The following is a 13,713-nucleotide window of genomic DNA, read 5'->3' on the forward strand; positions in this document are numbered from 1 at the left end:
CCCCCTCCCATATACTAATGTGCCACAAACAGGAAGTTAATATCACCAACCATTCCCATTTTATTTAGGTGTATCCATATAAATGGCCCACCCTGTATGTATATATATGTGTGTGTGTGTGTGTGTGTGTGTGTGTGTGTGTGTGTGTATATGTGTGTGTGTATGTATGTATATATATATATATATATATATATATATATATATATACACACAGTGAAGGAAATAAGTATTTGATCCCTTACTGATTTTGTAAGTTTGCCCACTGTCAAAGACATGAACAGTCTAGAATTTTTAGGCTAGGTTAATTTTACCAGTGAGAGATAGATTATATAAAAAAAAAACAAAAAAAAAAACAATCATTGTCACAATTTTATATATATTTATTTGCATTGTGCACAGAGAAATAAGTATTTGATCCCTTTGGCAAACAAGACTTAATACTTGGTGGCAAAACCCTTGTTGGCAAGCACAGCAGTCAGACGTTTTTTATAGTTGATGATGAGGTTTGCACACATGATAGATGGCATTTTGGCCCGCTCCTCTTTGCAGATCATCTGTAAATCATTAATATTTCGAGGCTGTCGCTTGGCAACTCGGATCTTCAGCTCCCTCCATAAGTTTTCGATGGGATTAAGGTCTGGAGACTGGCTAGGCCACTCCATGACGTTAATGTGCTTCTTTTTGAGCCACTCCTTTGTTGCCTTGGCTGTATGTTTCGGGTCATTGTCGTGCTGGAAGACCCAGCCACGAGCCATTTTTAATGTCCTGGTGGAGGGAAGGAGGTTGTCAATCAGGATTTGACGGTACATAGCTCTATCCATTCTCCCATTGAAGTAGTCCTGTGCCCTTCGCAGAGAAACACCCCCAAAACATGTTTCCACCTCCATGCTTGACAGTGGGGACGGTGTTCTTTGAGTCATAGGCAGCATTTCTCTTCCTCCAAACACGGCGAGTTGAGTTAATGCCAAAGAGCTACATTTTAGTCTCATCTGACCACAGCACCTTCTCCCAATTACTCTCAGAATCATCCAGATGTTAATTTGCAAACTTCAGACGGGCCTGTACATGTGCCTTCTTGAGCAGGGGGACCTCGCGGGAACTGCAGGATTTTAATCCATTACGGCGTAATGTGTTACCAATGGTTTTCTTGGTGACTGTGGTCCCAGCTGCCTTGAGATCATTATCAAGTTCCCCCCGTGTAGTTTTCGGCTGAGCTCTCACCTTCCTCAGGATCAAGGATACCCCACGAGGTGAGATTTTGCATGGAGCCCCAGATCGATGTCGATTGACAGTCATTTTGTATGTCTTCCATTTTCTTACTATTGCACCAACAGTTCTCTCCTCCTCACCCAGCGTCTTACTTATGGTTTTGTAGCCCATTCCAGCCTTGTGCAGGTCTATGATCTTGTCCCTGACATCCTCGGAAAGCTCTTTGGTCTTGCCCATGTTGTAGAGGTTAGAGTCAGACTGATTAATTGAGTCTGTGGACAGGAGTCTTTTATACAGGTGACCATTTAAGACAGCTGTCTTTAATGCAGGCACCAAGTTGATTTGGAGCGTGTAACTGGTCTGGAGGAGGCTGAACTCTTTATGGTTGGTAGGGGATCAAATACTTATTTCTCTGGGCACAATGCAAATAAATATATATAATTTTGACTGTGATTTTAATTTTTTTTTTTATATATATAATCTATCTCTCACTGGTAAAATTAACCTAGCCTAAAAATTCTAGACTGTTCATGTCTTTGACAGTGGGCAAACTTACAAAATCAGCAAGGGATCAAATACTTATTTCCTTCACTGTGTATGTATATATATATATATATGTATGTATATTGCAGAAGTAGATCAATAAAGTGATAGCATAAGTATTATATGCCTACAGTTAGTGGAATCGTAGGTTGGGTAAAGGTGAATGTAATACTGTACAATCCCAAACGGTATAAAACAAAACAATACGTGCAATACCTCCTCCCATCCCCCCACCCCACCCCCTATGCAGAAAAGTTTCAGCTTTACATCCAGTGAAATTACATGAAATATTAATTTTAAGAGAAAGTCAGAACCCTCAGTACCATCAAACATTTTGTTTCAATCGACCCGATGTGTCCGCAATTTGTCTAGATAAATACCATGTAGTATATTGGAAGGGAGTAATTAAATCTTCAATTTCTTGGGATGATAAATGCTTGCAAACAAATATTTCCTATTTTTGGAAAAACTGTGACATGATTTCTGTTAGAGATGGAAGTTGGGAGTGAAGCCAATGGGTAAGTATGCAACGCTTGGCAACTAACAATAAGGCGTGTAATGCCAATGGAGAATAGTAGGTGTCTTGCATTGATTTAAACAAAGGCATAGCATCATTGTCTAGTTTTATACCCATGTATCTTCTATCAACCTAATGATATCTGGCCAATATTGTTTAATATCTGGGCACATCCAAATGCTATGGAATAAGTCAGATTTAGAATTAATTCATCTCGAGCACGCTGTCAGCCTGTCTGGGGCATTTTGATGTTGTGGAATATCAAAGCCATAGATTGCTTTATGACCTTATCTTACCCATCTAATATCTTAAGTGACCGTTCCATGTCTTGAATATCCTTATACAATCTGTTGAACATAGTAGATGATTTAGACTTGGCAATGTTTTCTCTTATATTGTTATATATGAGAGAGTGAGACTTTCGCAGTGTTATTAAACAGCAGCTGGTCTAAAATGTTTTCTACACATTCTGATTGAAAGTCTCGAAGTCGAGATTTCAGGAAGGACATCAACGGACTATGCCATATAGTGGGACATCGGGATATTCAACATGGATGTCCGTTCTGCAAAGGACAGGTATCCTATTGGATGTATGAAACATTTGACGTGCTGTGGTAATTCCTTTAGATAACCATGTATGGAAATGTGCATCGGTCCTACCCTGGGGAAATTCGGGATGTCCCCATAAAAACATATATTTGGACATGCAATTTATGTGATGATCTAACAATTTTCCACATCGTCATAGTATCCCTAAACAACCCCTTTGTTTAACACTTTTTTGGTAAGACACTCAGGGTTGTGTGTAATAATAAGTGGAAAGGTTGTACCATTCCGGCTTCCAAGGTATAATTGGAATAAAAGCTAGATTGCTGTGTCCAATCCAAACAGTGCCGAAACAAATAAGCCAAGTTGTAGCTCCGGAGGTCTGGAAGATGAAGTCCTCCTAATGTCTTTGGTAGCATACATTTTTTGGGCGCTATCCTAGGACGTTTCTGAGACCATATGAAAGCAGAAAAAGCAGAGTTCAATTTAAGGACTTCCTTGTGTTTCAGCAGGAGCACGACGGTTTGCATTAGGTACAATAACTTGGGGAATATAATCATTGTAAGTAATTGACATTTGCCCATAAAAGATAGTGGAAGGTGTTTCCATCTGACTAGTTCAGTATTCATTTTGTGAATTCGTGGCGGGTAATATAATGTGTAAAGAGTCAGGGTTATGCCCTATCTGAATTGCCAAGTATTCCTATGAACGATTTAGCAATAGTTACAGGAATCTTTAGGGAAGACCATTTATCTGCAAAGGTGCATCCCGAGAGATCCAGAATTTCACATTTACCGACATTCACCTTGAAGACTGACTGTGCACCAACTGAATTTCACATCAAAAACAGGGAGATCTCTTATTGGTTTAGACAAAAATAGAAGGACATCTGCAAAGTAGGTCGCTGGCACTACAGTTGTTCCTACCTTAATAACTTCAATACGCTGTTCCCCGCTGTTGTGAAAACTTTGAGGAGTGCAGTTCTTAAAATTGGGTGACTTATGGGGGTTTCTAATATATAAGGCCCTCAAAGCCACTTTAGAACTGAACTGGTACCTATAAAAATAGGTTTTGGAAATTTTCTTCAAAATGTGAAAAATTGCTGCTAAAGTTCTAAGCCTTTGTAACGTCCTAGAAGAAAAAAAAAGTATATTGGCATCGTTTTTTGAACATCAAGTAGATATATGGGAGATGTTAATTACTGAATTTATTGATCACATTTTTCCACTAACAAAGTACAATATGTCATGAGAAAACCGTCTCAGAATCGCTTGGATAGGTAAAAGCATTCCCAAGTTATTACCACATAAAGTGACAACTGTCAGATTTGAAAAAATCTGCTGCGTCCACAAGGCCAAAACAGGCTCAGTCCTGAAGCGGTTAAACCAAACCAATTAGTTAAAAAAAACAAAACTTGTTCTGTTCCCGTATACTGAGATTCATAACCTCTGTCAATGGGGTGGCTTGAGGTTTTTTTTTTGTTTTTTTTTTGGGATGAGCTGCAGTTTTTATTGATATTATTTTAGTGTACATACAAATTTTTGAGGGAGGCGAGGTGACCAGAAAACAAACCTGTTTTTTGGGTTGTTTTTTTTTTTTTACCCGCGTACACAATGTGGGAGAAATAACTGCATATTCTATAAGGTCACACTTTTTTTTACTTTTAACAATTAGGTTTTTTTGTATAGTGTTAAACTTAAATAAGCTTACTTTTCACTTTTTTTTTTTTTAGTCCTAGAGAATTTAAACTTACGTATTGCAATGTATGGTATTTATAACGGTCTCCTGCTGGGAGCCTTCATTAGGCCCCCAGGCTGCCATGACCACCATTGGCAACCTGCAATTCCATCGCTTGAGGCGGCGATAGGATGAGGGGGAGCTCTGTGTCATCCTACTGGCTTTGATATTGACCGCAACATCTAAGTGGTTAAATGGCCGTTAGACAAGGGTGGACAAGCTCACAGCCGCAGTGTATGGCTCATCTCATGATCCCACTTAATACTTTTTTTTTTTAACTCCTTATGACTTAGCTAGGTCATGATGGGTTAGGGGGTTAATGCAGTGAGAACTTTTCCAGCACACAAACACATGAAACAAGCGACCGGTAGTCTTTACAAACTGGGTCCCAGCAAAATAACCTGATCAAAAAGGGTGGCCACTGGTCAGAAGGAGAGATGGACGTTTTTAAGAGGGTAACTGTACATTGACTATAAAGCAGTTGCAAATCGGTCACAGAAAAATCTGGTCTTTATTGGGGGGGTGATGCTCCCAAAGAGGTGGTCTAGGGAGGTTTTTAGTGTATATACTTTACTGTGATTGGCATACATGTAAGAGTTTCGTTGACTTGAAGTTATCTTCAAACATGTTTGACCAAGAAATGTTTTCTGTTGCAATGACAGGTTGTTGAGCTGCTTTTGTCTCGAGGAGCTAACAAAGAGCACCGAAATGTTTCAGACTATACACCTCTCAGTTTGGCTGCATCTGGTGGATATGTCAACATTATCAAGATTCTGTTAAATACAGGGGCAGAAATTAATTCAAGGTACGAATTGTGTGTCAAGAGTCTGTAAAACCGTGAAGTGCAGCTATATTTCAATCTCTTTGCAGTCTCGTTTAAATGCTCCATAAATGTCATATGTTGTGATTTGCTTTGTTACAGGACTGGTAGTAAATTGGGCATTTCTCCCCTCATGTTGGCTGCCATGAATGGACACGTTCCTGCTGTTAAACTTCTTCTTGATATGGGATCTGATATTAATGCTCAGATTGAGACAAATCGCAATACAGCTCTCACATTGGCATGCTTCCAGGGTAGAGCTGAAGTTGTAAGCCTTCTCCTGGACAGGAAAGCTAATGTTGAACACAGAGCCAAGGTATGTCCCAGGTCTTCTCCTCTGACACAAGCGTTTTTTTTTTTCTTTTTACAAAGTCACTTGTTTTGTTTTAACACGTTACAGTAGCATTGATTAAGAGATTTAGCCTACAGCATTTTTCATATATCCATTGCAGCTTGGTGGGGTCCCGACTGCTGGGACCCCCACCGGACGGCAGCTAGAAAGAGTTTGAAGGAAGCAAAGGCCTGACTTGCACGGTGCCGCTTTATTTAAAGTCTATGTGGTGGATGGAAACATCCGAGCACAGCGGTGAAAATTGCTGTAAGCTGAAATGCCCCTATTATCTTTTGCCAGGGTTGTTAAGAACAGTAAAAGTTCTTAAATCTGGCTTTAACCAGATGTGATGAGTGACAGATTATCAAATGGTTAGACATGAGAATCTGTTACTCCAAAATCACCAATAATTGATCCTACCTAAATAGCAAATCAAATACTCCTATCACAAAATACAGGCAGGATAACCAGTATAATGCAAAATACAACATCTTTATTAGATATAAAATACAGAATATAAAATGGAATGACAAACTCATGATGCAAGGTTCCCCACACGTAAGTACTAAAAACCTCCTATAGAAAAGTATGTATGGGTAAATACAGCAAGTGCCTGAACAATAAATGCAGCAGCCCTATATTGACAAGTGTCAAGTTAGGTAAAACAATTTGACTAGACAAGCACATAAAGGAGGACAGAATACAGACCAAATAGAGGGGGAGCCTGACCCCCGAAACGTGTTTCGTCACAAGCTTCGTCCAGGGAAAACCTGTTCCACCAGCGAATTGGTGATTTTTTTGGTGAATTTTCTAATTAAGGAGATAAATATTCCTGCATATAGGAGAGTGGATGTCGTAACCGGGATCTACAGGTCCTTCTCAATGAATTAGAATATCAAAAAGTAAACTTATTTCAGCAATTCAATTCAAAAAGTGAAACTCCTATATTATATAGATAAATTACACACAGCGTGATCTATTTAAATATTTTTTTTCTTTTGATGTTGAAGATTATAGCAAATAGATAATGAAAACCCCAAATTTAGTCTCTCAGAAAATGTGAATATTGGGTAAAAGTTCAAGATTGTAGACTTATGTTATCACGCGCTAATCAGCTATTCAACACCAAACTAGGAGAGAGTAAAAAAGACACGGCGCCTATCCACTTTTAATAAATATTAATGCTTTGAATTACCTAGCCTTGCCATTATTAGCAGCGCCTTTGGTCCATTTTTTCTACTCCGTTTTTTTTTTTTTTTCTTTACCATTCAACACAAAACACCTGGAAAGGTTTCCTAAGTCTTTTGAAATGGTCCAACAGTATCTGGTTCAGTAGGCTACACAATCATGGGGAAGACCGCTGACTTGACAGTTGTCCAGAAGACAGTCATTAACACCCTCCATAAGGAGGGTAAACCACAAAAGGATATTGCTAAAGAAGCTGGCTGTTCACTGAGTGCTGTATTTAAGCATATTATTGGAAAGTTGAGAGGAAGGAAAAAAGCGTGGTAGAAAAAGGAGCACAAGCAACAGGGATGACCACAGCCTTGAAAGGATTGTCAAGAAAAAGCCGTTCAAAAATCTGGGGGAGATTCACAAGGAGTGGACTGCGGCTGGAGTCAGTGCTTCAAGAGCCACAAGACATAGACTTATCCAGGACATGGGCTACAACTGTCACATTCCTTGTGTCAAGCCGCTAATGATCCAGAGACAACGTCAGAAGCGTCTTACCTGGGCTAAGGAGAAAAAGGACTGGTCTGTTGCTTAGTGGTCTAAAGTCCTGTTTTCAGATGAAAGTAAAGTTAGCATTTCATTTAGAAATCAAGGTCCCAGAGTCTGGAGGAAGGGTGGAGAAGCCCTCAATCCAAGTTGCTTGCGGTCCAGTGTGAAGTTTCCACAGTCCGTGATGGTTTGGTGAGCCATGTCCACAGTGGACCAACACCAGCAGATGACATAGTTACATACATAGGTTGAAAAAAGACACAGGTCCATCAGGTTCAACCTTTCTCAATAAATTACCATTCATTCATTGCTTGATTAATTATAACCCTCAAGGCCAAAAAAAAAGGCTAGATGCCTATTTATTTACGAATGGCATTGAGGGTTATAATTAATGAAGCAATGATTGATCGGTAATTTATTGAGAAAGGTTGAACCTGATGGACCTGTGCCTTTTTTCAACCTATATGTAACTGTCATCTCTTGGTGTTGGTCCACTGTGTTATATCAAGTTCAGAGTAAACTCAGCCGTCTACCAGGAGATTTTAGAGCTCTTCATGCTTCCCTCTGCTGACTATCTTTATGGAGATGCAGATTTCGATTTCCAGCAGGACTTGGCACCTGCCCACACTGCCAAAAGTACCAATACCTAGTTTAATAACCACAGTATCACTGTGCTTTAATGGCCAGCAAAATCGCCTAACCTTAACTCCATATTGAATCCATGGGGTATTGCCAAGAGGAAGATGAGACACCAAACCCAACAATGCAAACGAGCTGAAGGCCGCTATCAAAGCAACCTGAGCTTCCATAACACCTCAGCAGTGCCACAGGCTGATCGCCTTCATGCCACGCCGCATTGATGCAGTAAGTCATGCAAAAGGAGCCCGACCAAGTATTGAGGGCATATTCTGTACAGACTTTTCAGTAGGCCTACATTTCGGAATTAAAAATCATTTTTGAAATTGGGCTTATATAATATTCTAATTTTCAGAGACACTAAATTCTGGGTTTTCATTAACTGTTACCATAATAATCAACAATAATCAGCTGGATCTGTGGGCAGAAAATCCGCAGTGTTTTACAGAAACTGCAAAATGGATGAGATTTTAACAAATTTCATCCACAAGCTGGGAGATTTCGGTGCGGAAGTTTACCTGCGGTGCGTATTTTTAAATCTGCAGCATGTCCGTTTATGCTGCAGAATGGTCACGTATTTGTTGCGGATTTTCCCTATTAAGTTCAATGTGAAAGTCAAATTCTGCAACAAATGTCATTGTGTTTTTTTCTGCGGATTAGCTGCATATCTGCAGCAAATTCCACAAATTAAAAAATAAATTTAAAAAACGGTACGGAAAAACCTGTTCCTTCTCACTGCTCAACTACCGTGAGGAGGACATTGAATGGAAGCGGTGGTAGAGCATGTGCGCTGCCACTCAATTCAATGTTTTGGCGAATGTTGGATCAGCCAAGAACAGTGCTTGGATGTTTCAATTATTCCCATAGACATAGAATTGAGCAGCAGGAGGAGGAGCAACAAAGCCCCTCCTTACTTCTGGCAGTGCAGTGAGGAGGATATGTTCAAAGTGGGAAAAAGATCGGCACAGCTTTGGCTCTTGGAGCACTACAAGTCCCAATATTCAGACGACCACATAGGTGTAATCGGGTTCAATTGAATCCACAACAGGTGGTGCTTAGTGGTGTGATTAGACAAGCACAGTTATAATAGTAAAACTAGAAAAAATCCACGGCACTCACCATTCAGTAGAATTTTCATTTAATGTTGCGGCAGGCAAACAAAGGCAGTATGGATGTGGAGTAATATTACCTAGTGCCCTCCAGTTGCGCCCCCTCTGCCATGGATCTACCACTTTGGAGTCCCATCTGTGTTGTCCCAACATGGCTACAGCACTTCTTAGGGTATATTCACACACAAAGTCAATGACGGCACTGTTTTCAAGGGAAAACAGCCTCTGATTTTCAGCCGTTTTTTAAGCTGAAAACCTTTTTTGAAGCGTTTGTTGGAGCTGTTTTTCTATTGATGCAATGAAAAACCGCTCCAAAAACGGCTTAAGAAGTGACATGCTCCTTATTTTTTTGCGCGTTTTTTAAAACGGTGGCGTAAAAAATGCCCCGTCTGAACGAAACACCGCTTTTGCCATTAATTTAAATGGCCAGATGTTTGTGGGCGTTTAGCTACCGTTTTTTCAGGCGTATTTCGAGGTGTTATTGCCCCAAAATACGCCTGAAACACTGCGTGTGAACATACCCTTAGTCTGAGACCATCACTGTTCTCCGATTGGCTGGAGTTGAGTGTGTGAGAACAATCTGAGAACAGTGTGTATCTCGGACTCACGTGAGCAGCTCTGGCCAATCTGAGAACAAAGGGATTGACTTAGACTCAGTCTCTGAAGCGCTGTGGCCGTTTTGGGACAACACAGGGGAACCCCAAAGTGGCAGAGGGGTGCAACTGGAGGGCACCAGGTAATATAACTCCATATACCCAATCATATTTTTTCGTTTTGAGACTGCAGGGTTGCGTAAACTCATACGCAACCATCAGTCTGCTACAAATAAGGGACACAGGGCACTGTGAGGGGCCCAGCAGTCAGACTGCCACTGATCTAACGTTTTGCAAAATATCCTCTTAATACGGGAATACTATTTTAGTAGTACTGATGATGGACATACAAAATCTGAACTTGATCATTCAGAATTTTACCATCTGAGTACCACAAACACTGGGGTCTGATGATAGCTCATTTTATTACTTGATTAGGTTAGGCATGAGCCACAGGGTAGATCCAAAGACTGCTAGTTCTCCACTGAGTTTGTAAGGGGCATAAGTTCCTTATTATTGCCTCCCTTTAAACACTGTTATGATTTTTAACAGACAGGCTTAACTCCTTTGATGGAAGCTGCTTCTGGAGGTTATGCAGAGGTTGGAAGAGTGCTATTAGACAAGGGAGCGGATGTTAACGCTCCACCAGTGCCTTCATCAAGAGATACTGCTTTAACTATTGCTGCAGACAAAGGACATTACAAATTCTGTGAGCTTCTTATTAATAGGTGAGTGTTACTGAATGACAAAGAGGTATACTACTTTATAAAATTTTATGAGTAGACCTGTTTTATACGCTATGAGTCTGGATTAATGCAGCTAGCACAGAATAAAGCAAACGGAACAATATTTTTGTGTCGATTGGGCTAATCGAGAAGACCTGTCCCCTCTATGGTATGGTGACAGATCTGCTTTAATTGGGACGTTCCTAGTCACTGACACTGGAGAACTTAAATCACAAAGTATATTTGAAGGTTGCATAACTTTTTACCTATTCAAGGCTTAAGCTACTGTAATTTATATAAAACAGGAAAAGTCTAACATAACATTTAACATGTATTACTATTCGTACCACTATACACTAAGTGGACTTTTAGTGGGGAATATTCCACAACTTTATATCCAAAATTTGGTATGAAAAGAGCCTTATCGGCTTGTTGTTTATTGCGGCTTAAAGGGGTTGTCCAGTATACAGCTGTTTATTTATTTATTTCTTAAGCCTTTTTATTCTTGAAGCGCTTTCAAAAGAGGCTTTTCAGTTGCTGCCTACCGGCTAAACTCCTGGTCTGGATGGTTTGGGGGGTGAATGGTATAAGGCTAATTATGAAAATGTTGCCTTGGCTCCAGGTCTTGGGACATGTACTCCATTGCCCTTGAGCTGGGTATCCTGCCGGAGTCCATGCATTAGGCTCTTATTGTGGTGTTGATGCCGGGGAAGGACCCTACTTTCCCGGATTCTTATCGTCCTATCTCACTTATTAACTCGGACGCTAAAATATTGGCAAAAATCCTAGCTACTAGATTGAAGGTTATTTTATCCCTAGTTAACCCTGATCAAACTGGCTTCGTGCCATGGAAGGGCACAGATATTCAGAAACAGTTTATGTATATTAACATTGATGCTGCTCAGCATGATCTCTCCCCAGGGTTTGTTCTTTCTCTGGACACATACAACAAGGCCTTGAGTGGCGGTCACTTTGGATACTCCTGTCCCGTTTAAATTTTGGTCCCAAATTCATAGATTTAGTTCTCTTACTATATGAGGGACAAAAGGCCAGGGTGAGAACGAATCTGGATATTTCTGGTTCCTTCTTCCTGGGACGTGGTACCAGTCAGGGTGGCCAACTCTCTCCTTTATGGTTTGCCCTTGCAATAGAATCCCTGGAACTAGCCGTACGTCAATCTACCTCCCATACAGGGGATTTCTAGAGGACACACTTCTGAAAAAATCTCCCTATATGCGGACGATACACTAGTGTGCTTGGTGGATGATGGTCTTTCCCTGGCTTCTGTTACTACTAATGGATACATTTGGGGCCTTCTCAAGATTATCGGTGAATTGATCGAAATCGCTCCTGGTGCCATTACAAATAGCCACCCAATTTACATGATTAAGGTCTCCCTTAATTTACTGCCCTATTGTGAACTCAACTTAACCCCTTTGGTAGCCTCCGTGGAAAATCCGCTTAACCCCTGGAGGAACCTACCTCTCTCATTATACGGCAGGATTAATCTCTTTAAAACAATATACCTGCTACGTTTTTATACTTGTTTCATGCCTGCCCAATTATACTACCTAAAGATTTTTTTTTTTTTAAATAGCTTGACAGTGTTGTTCGTTCTTTTTACTGGCAAGGGGGGTATACCTCGGTTTGGTCTTGTTTTATTACAGGCCCCTAAACATATGGGGGTTATGGCAGCACCTAACCACTATTTGTACTACTTGGCGTCTCAGTTGATGCTTGCATGATGGTAGATCGACTTAGACTTAAATAACGCTGCCACTGCACTAGCAGGCGCGCTTATGACTTCCTATGAGAGTCCTGCAAATCTCCTTTTATAGGTTTAAATCCCCATGTCGTGTGCCACTCCCACTTTAGACTATGGCTGGAGCCTGGAGGGCAGCACATGTTCAGGTAAGGAGCTAGTCGGCCCCTTATATTCTCCTAGAACTCCATTATGAAATAACCCTTGGTTAGCGCATCTCCGGTCTCTGCCCCACTGCCAGGGGCAGTGATGTGGTTGGGGGTGGGGGTTAAATTCCTGGGTCAACTATATTCTGAAGACTCTGGATTTGTCTTATTTTCTGAACTAGGGGATAGATTTGAATTCATGAGCAAGGTCTTCTTCCATTATCTTTAATTGCGACACACTTGTGCTGCCGAACTTGGTTCTACCACACCTCTGATGGGCTTTTTTGGATTAGAGGACCCTCTTGGAGTTCCAGACCTTCGAAAAGTCCTCACGCACTTATACACTATTGCTGTCCTTTGGACAGGGAGTAGGAGGGTTGGAAAAGAGATATATTCCTCACCTGGTGGAAGTAGAGCGCTCCTTTTTTTTTTTTTTTTCTGTTCGAGGTGCTAGAGATTTTCTGATACAATCGCTTTTTCTGCACCAGAAATATTACGCACCGATTAGACTCCAGAGAATTGGAGCTTCTACTTCAGATAGATGTCAGTCTGATATTGGCAAATATCTACATAGTGTGTGGTTATGTCCTGGGATACTGCCCTTTTGGTCGGAGGTGTTAGATTTCCCTCATGTACAATTTGGGTTCCCTCAACTCCTCACTCCCCAGACATGTCTTTTGGGTATTCTAAATGAGGTTGTACAGGGCTACTATGACAAAATCTCCTTTCGATCTGTTCTGTGCTAGGATGGTTAAGATTGTGGCGTCTGAGTTTGTTACAGAGGATGCAGCTGGTGCACAAATATTAACCTATGTATCAGAAATTGAATCTATGGAAACTGTCCTGATAAATTTAATTTGGAAAGATATGGTCCAGGTGGTTGGAGATCTCAAACTACAATTTAATTATGCTTATATTATGAAGTGGGGATAGTGGAAATAGCTCGGGATATTAGAGCATTTGGATGAATGGAGGGTGAATTTGTTTCCCTATGTTGGGTAATGGATGTTGGCACCTTAACCTCTTCACGCGCTGCTCCGCAATAGTACGTCCTGCAGAGGGGTTAGTTCCCGCATCCAGACGTACTATTGCGGAGTAGTTCCCGGCGCACACTGTCCTAACGGACAGTGTCCGGGAACCGGGAGGTCAGCTGTCTCCGACAGCTGACACTCCAGCCTTGCCGGTCAGCGGACCATCGCCGCTGATTTCGGCAATTAACCCCATAAATGCGGCGACGGATTGCCGTCTCCGCATTTAAGTGGTTTGAAGCACACCGGCAGCCCCCACGAAGTGATCGTGGGGGCTACCGATGCTTGT

At 41.1% G+C, this 13,713-nt stretch overlaps 1 protein-coding gene across 2 annotated transcripts in view; it reads left to right on the forward strand.

Moving 5' to 3' along the window:
• The window catches only part of ANKHD1 (ankyrin repeat and KH domain containing 1), a 277,970-nt gene that overhangs the window by 193,292 nt on the left and 70,965 nt on the right, over positions 1-13,713 (forward strand). For both annotated transcript variants that reach the window (XM_075856368.1, XM_075856369.1), the window contains exons 19-21: positions 5,215-5,357; positions 5,475-5,688; positions 10,316-10,491. In XM_075856368.1, coding sequence (XP_075712483.1) covers positions 5,215-5,357; positions 5,475-5,688; positions 10,316-10,491 — 533 coding nt within the window. The remainder of the gene's footprint in view (positions 1-5,214; positions 5,358-5,474; positions 5,689-10,315; positions 10,492-13,713) is intronic.

The sequence above is a fragment of the Rhinoderma darwinii genome, chromosome 3, assembly GCF_050947455.1.
Source record: "Rhinoderma darwinii isolate aRhiDar2 chromosome 3, aRhiDar2.hap1, whole genome shotgun sequence".
Classification (NCBI taxonomy): domain Eukaryota; kingdom Metazoa; phylum Chordata; class Amphibia; order Anura; family Rhinodermatidae; genus Rhinoderma; species Rhinoderma darwinii.